The sequence below is a fragment of the Arachis ipaensis genome, chromosome B06 (assembly GCF_000816755.2).
Source record: "Arachis ipaensis cultivar K30076 chromosome B06, Araip1.1, whole genome shotgun sequence".
In the NCBI taxonomy this organism is placed as follows: domain Eukaryota; kingdom Viridiplantae; phylum Streptophyta; class Magnoliopsida; order Fabales; family Fabaceae; genus Arachis; species Arachis ipaensis.
In genome coordinates, this window is record NC_029790.2 from 134,329,816 (window position 1) to 134,332,341 (window position 2,526).

Here is a 2,526-nt window from a genome sequence, read left to right on the forward strand (position 1 = left end):
TCTGTAGCCACTAGTCAAAACAAGTACTCTAAATATGAATACTATATGATAGAGAATTCTACATGCAATAACTCCTCTAACAGAATTTGAATAAGCCGTTACTAAGCATGAAAAACGTGACACAGGGTCCCCTATATATATCATACATTATTTGCATAGGAATGAATTCACCAAAATGGAGCACACAAATTTAAGCACTAGAAGCTATAGTAATGATGATGTTTATTATTGTTGTGAAGGGTGTGTTATAAATGTGCCCTTTTCATGGGAACACAAGCCAGGACTCTCCAAAGTGGCAAACCATGATAATTTGTCAAACAAGGGCAAAATGGGTAATAATAATATGCTAGTGCTTCAACCTCCACCATGTTCATCATATGGCACAAGAAGAAGTGAGATTATGAAAGTGGGTGAACCAAATTCACTTAGAATTAGTAGTAATTCTTTTGGGATGGTGGAGAAATTAGAAGATCCTTTTGTGGAAGCTTACAAGAGATGCACCAAAATCCCCTTTAAGGTTAATAGTAGTAATAATATTCTTGTATCATCATCATCATCATCATCATCATCATCATGGCCTAATAATATAAGGAAGTATATGCATATTTTTTCTTGCAAGTATGCCGGCGATGTGTCTTGTGGGAACTTTGTTTATACCTATAAGATGTGAAATTAAAGCACTTCAAAAATTAGGGTAATGTATGTCATCATGTTGAAATTTTATTTTCTTTGCTTTTATTTTATTTTATGTTATACGTATTTATCAAATGACTATGTATAGTTTCCCTTCCACCAAAAAAAAATTGTATAGTTGTATAGCATAGTCAATTCAGTTTGATTCATCTTCACTCAATTGAATGTGCAAGAAACCTTATCAATTTTGATTAAATTCAGGTAAATCGGTCAAAAGTATGAAATAAATAAGTTAGTTGAAAAACTTACTGATTGAATTATATCTGTTACTTTTTTTTTTGTGTAAAGTAGTTTAAAAAGGGTATAAATTAAGTTAAAGAGTTAAATCAACCATCTTGAAATTGTAAATCTTAATCATTTCTCGAAATTCAGTAATAAAAGAATTATATACAATTTAATTTCAATAATCTCTATTATAAATAAATTATAATTTGTTTTATTAATTTAAGTTTTTAGAGATTAATTTATTAAAAATAATTAAATTAATTTTATAAATATTTTAAATTTAAGTCAATTAATATTTATATACTATTTTTATTATAATTAGTTATTTTATATAAATTGAAATTAATGTTCTGGTGATGAAAAAATAATGAAAAGTTATATGATTTGATTTAAATAATTGATATTTGGGTTTAAATTATGGTTGTTGTTATGATATATAAATTACCCATTAATGAGTTTAAGTTTATTTTATATATGTATTGAACTAAAATTCAAAATAAAGGATTTAATTTTGATCAGTTTTATTATCGATTCAGTTTTGATAATAATGATTAATTTTTTTTATAATATTAATATTAAGATAGTTGAATGGTTAATAAAATTGTCAAATTCTAAGTTATCTCAAATTCAAATAAGAAAATGTAAAACAATTGTGCTAAAAGCCTAAAAATATTCATAATTATATTCTCCAAGTTGAATTAGTTGATTTTTTTTATGATGACATTTCGGTAAAGTAGGGAAAATGATTGTTTAATTTGTATAAGGTAAAGAAAATGATTGGTGAAAAAAAAAGACGGGAATAAAAAGTCAATTAAGCTCCTAAGAAAATATAATTTTTCGAATTATTTTTTTTTAAAAAAATTTTATAAAAAAATAAAAGTAATTTTATGTTTGGATATCTCATATAAAAAGATCTTTTTATCTATCAATTATGTTTGGGTATAACAATATAAAAGTACTTTTTTATTTATTTATTACATGAAAAATATTTTTTTTTAAGGAAAAAAATCTTTTAAAAAAGATGTAAATTACAACTTCTTAAAAAAGATGTTTTTTATTTTTTTAGTATTTTTACTTTTACAACTAGAATTTACCAAATACATTAAAAAAAATTTCATTAAAAAAAGATATTTTTTTAATAAAATAACAACGCCCAAACAACCATATCCTGCTATAAACATTTTTTTTAATGTGTTCTCTAATTATTCCATTAGAGCCAATAAAAAACCCATGTAACAACATTTCTCTTTTTTTTTTTTTGGGTTCCTAGCTACCCCGTTTTTTATTCTATTTTTCTTACCTCTTTCTTTTTTCCAAGTAAACGGTCCAAATAAACTGAGTTGCCGTATTCGATTTAAGAAATTCCTCGGTGACAATGACAAATAATGGTTAATTATTGACTCAACTATTTTTTTTTTTTATCAATTAGCAAAAGTAAAACAGTTAGTGCATGTAACAATACTGATATACCATCTAGTCACGGAAGTGGATATTAAATTGTAAATCCATTTCATCATAGTAAATGTGAATTTTTATGAGACCAATATATATGAAGCATACGTTAGGCAAGTAAGTTATGACCAATTAAAATTGTTAAAAAAATATAAT

General features: G+C 24.6%; 1 protein-coding gene across 1 annotated transcript; it reads left to right on the forward strand.

Moving 5' to 3' along the window:
- Window positions 95-843, forward strand: LOC110264188. Its single transcript, XM_021105849.1, has 2 exons — window positions 95-618; window positions 665-843. The coding sequence occupies exons 1-2, from the start codon at window positions 176-178 to the stop codon at window positions 696-698; spliced, it is 477 nt and encodes a 158-aa protein (XP_020961508.1). The 5' UTR covers window positions 95-175; the 3' UTR covers window positions 699-843.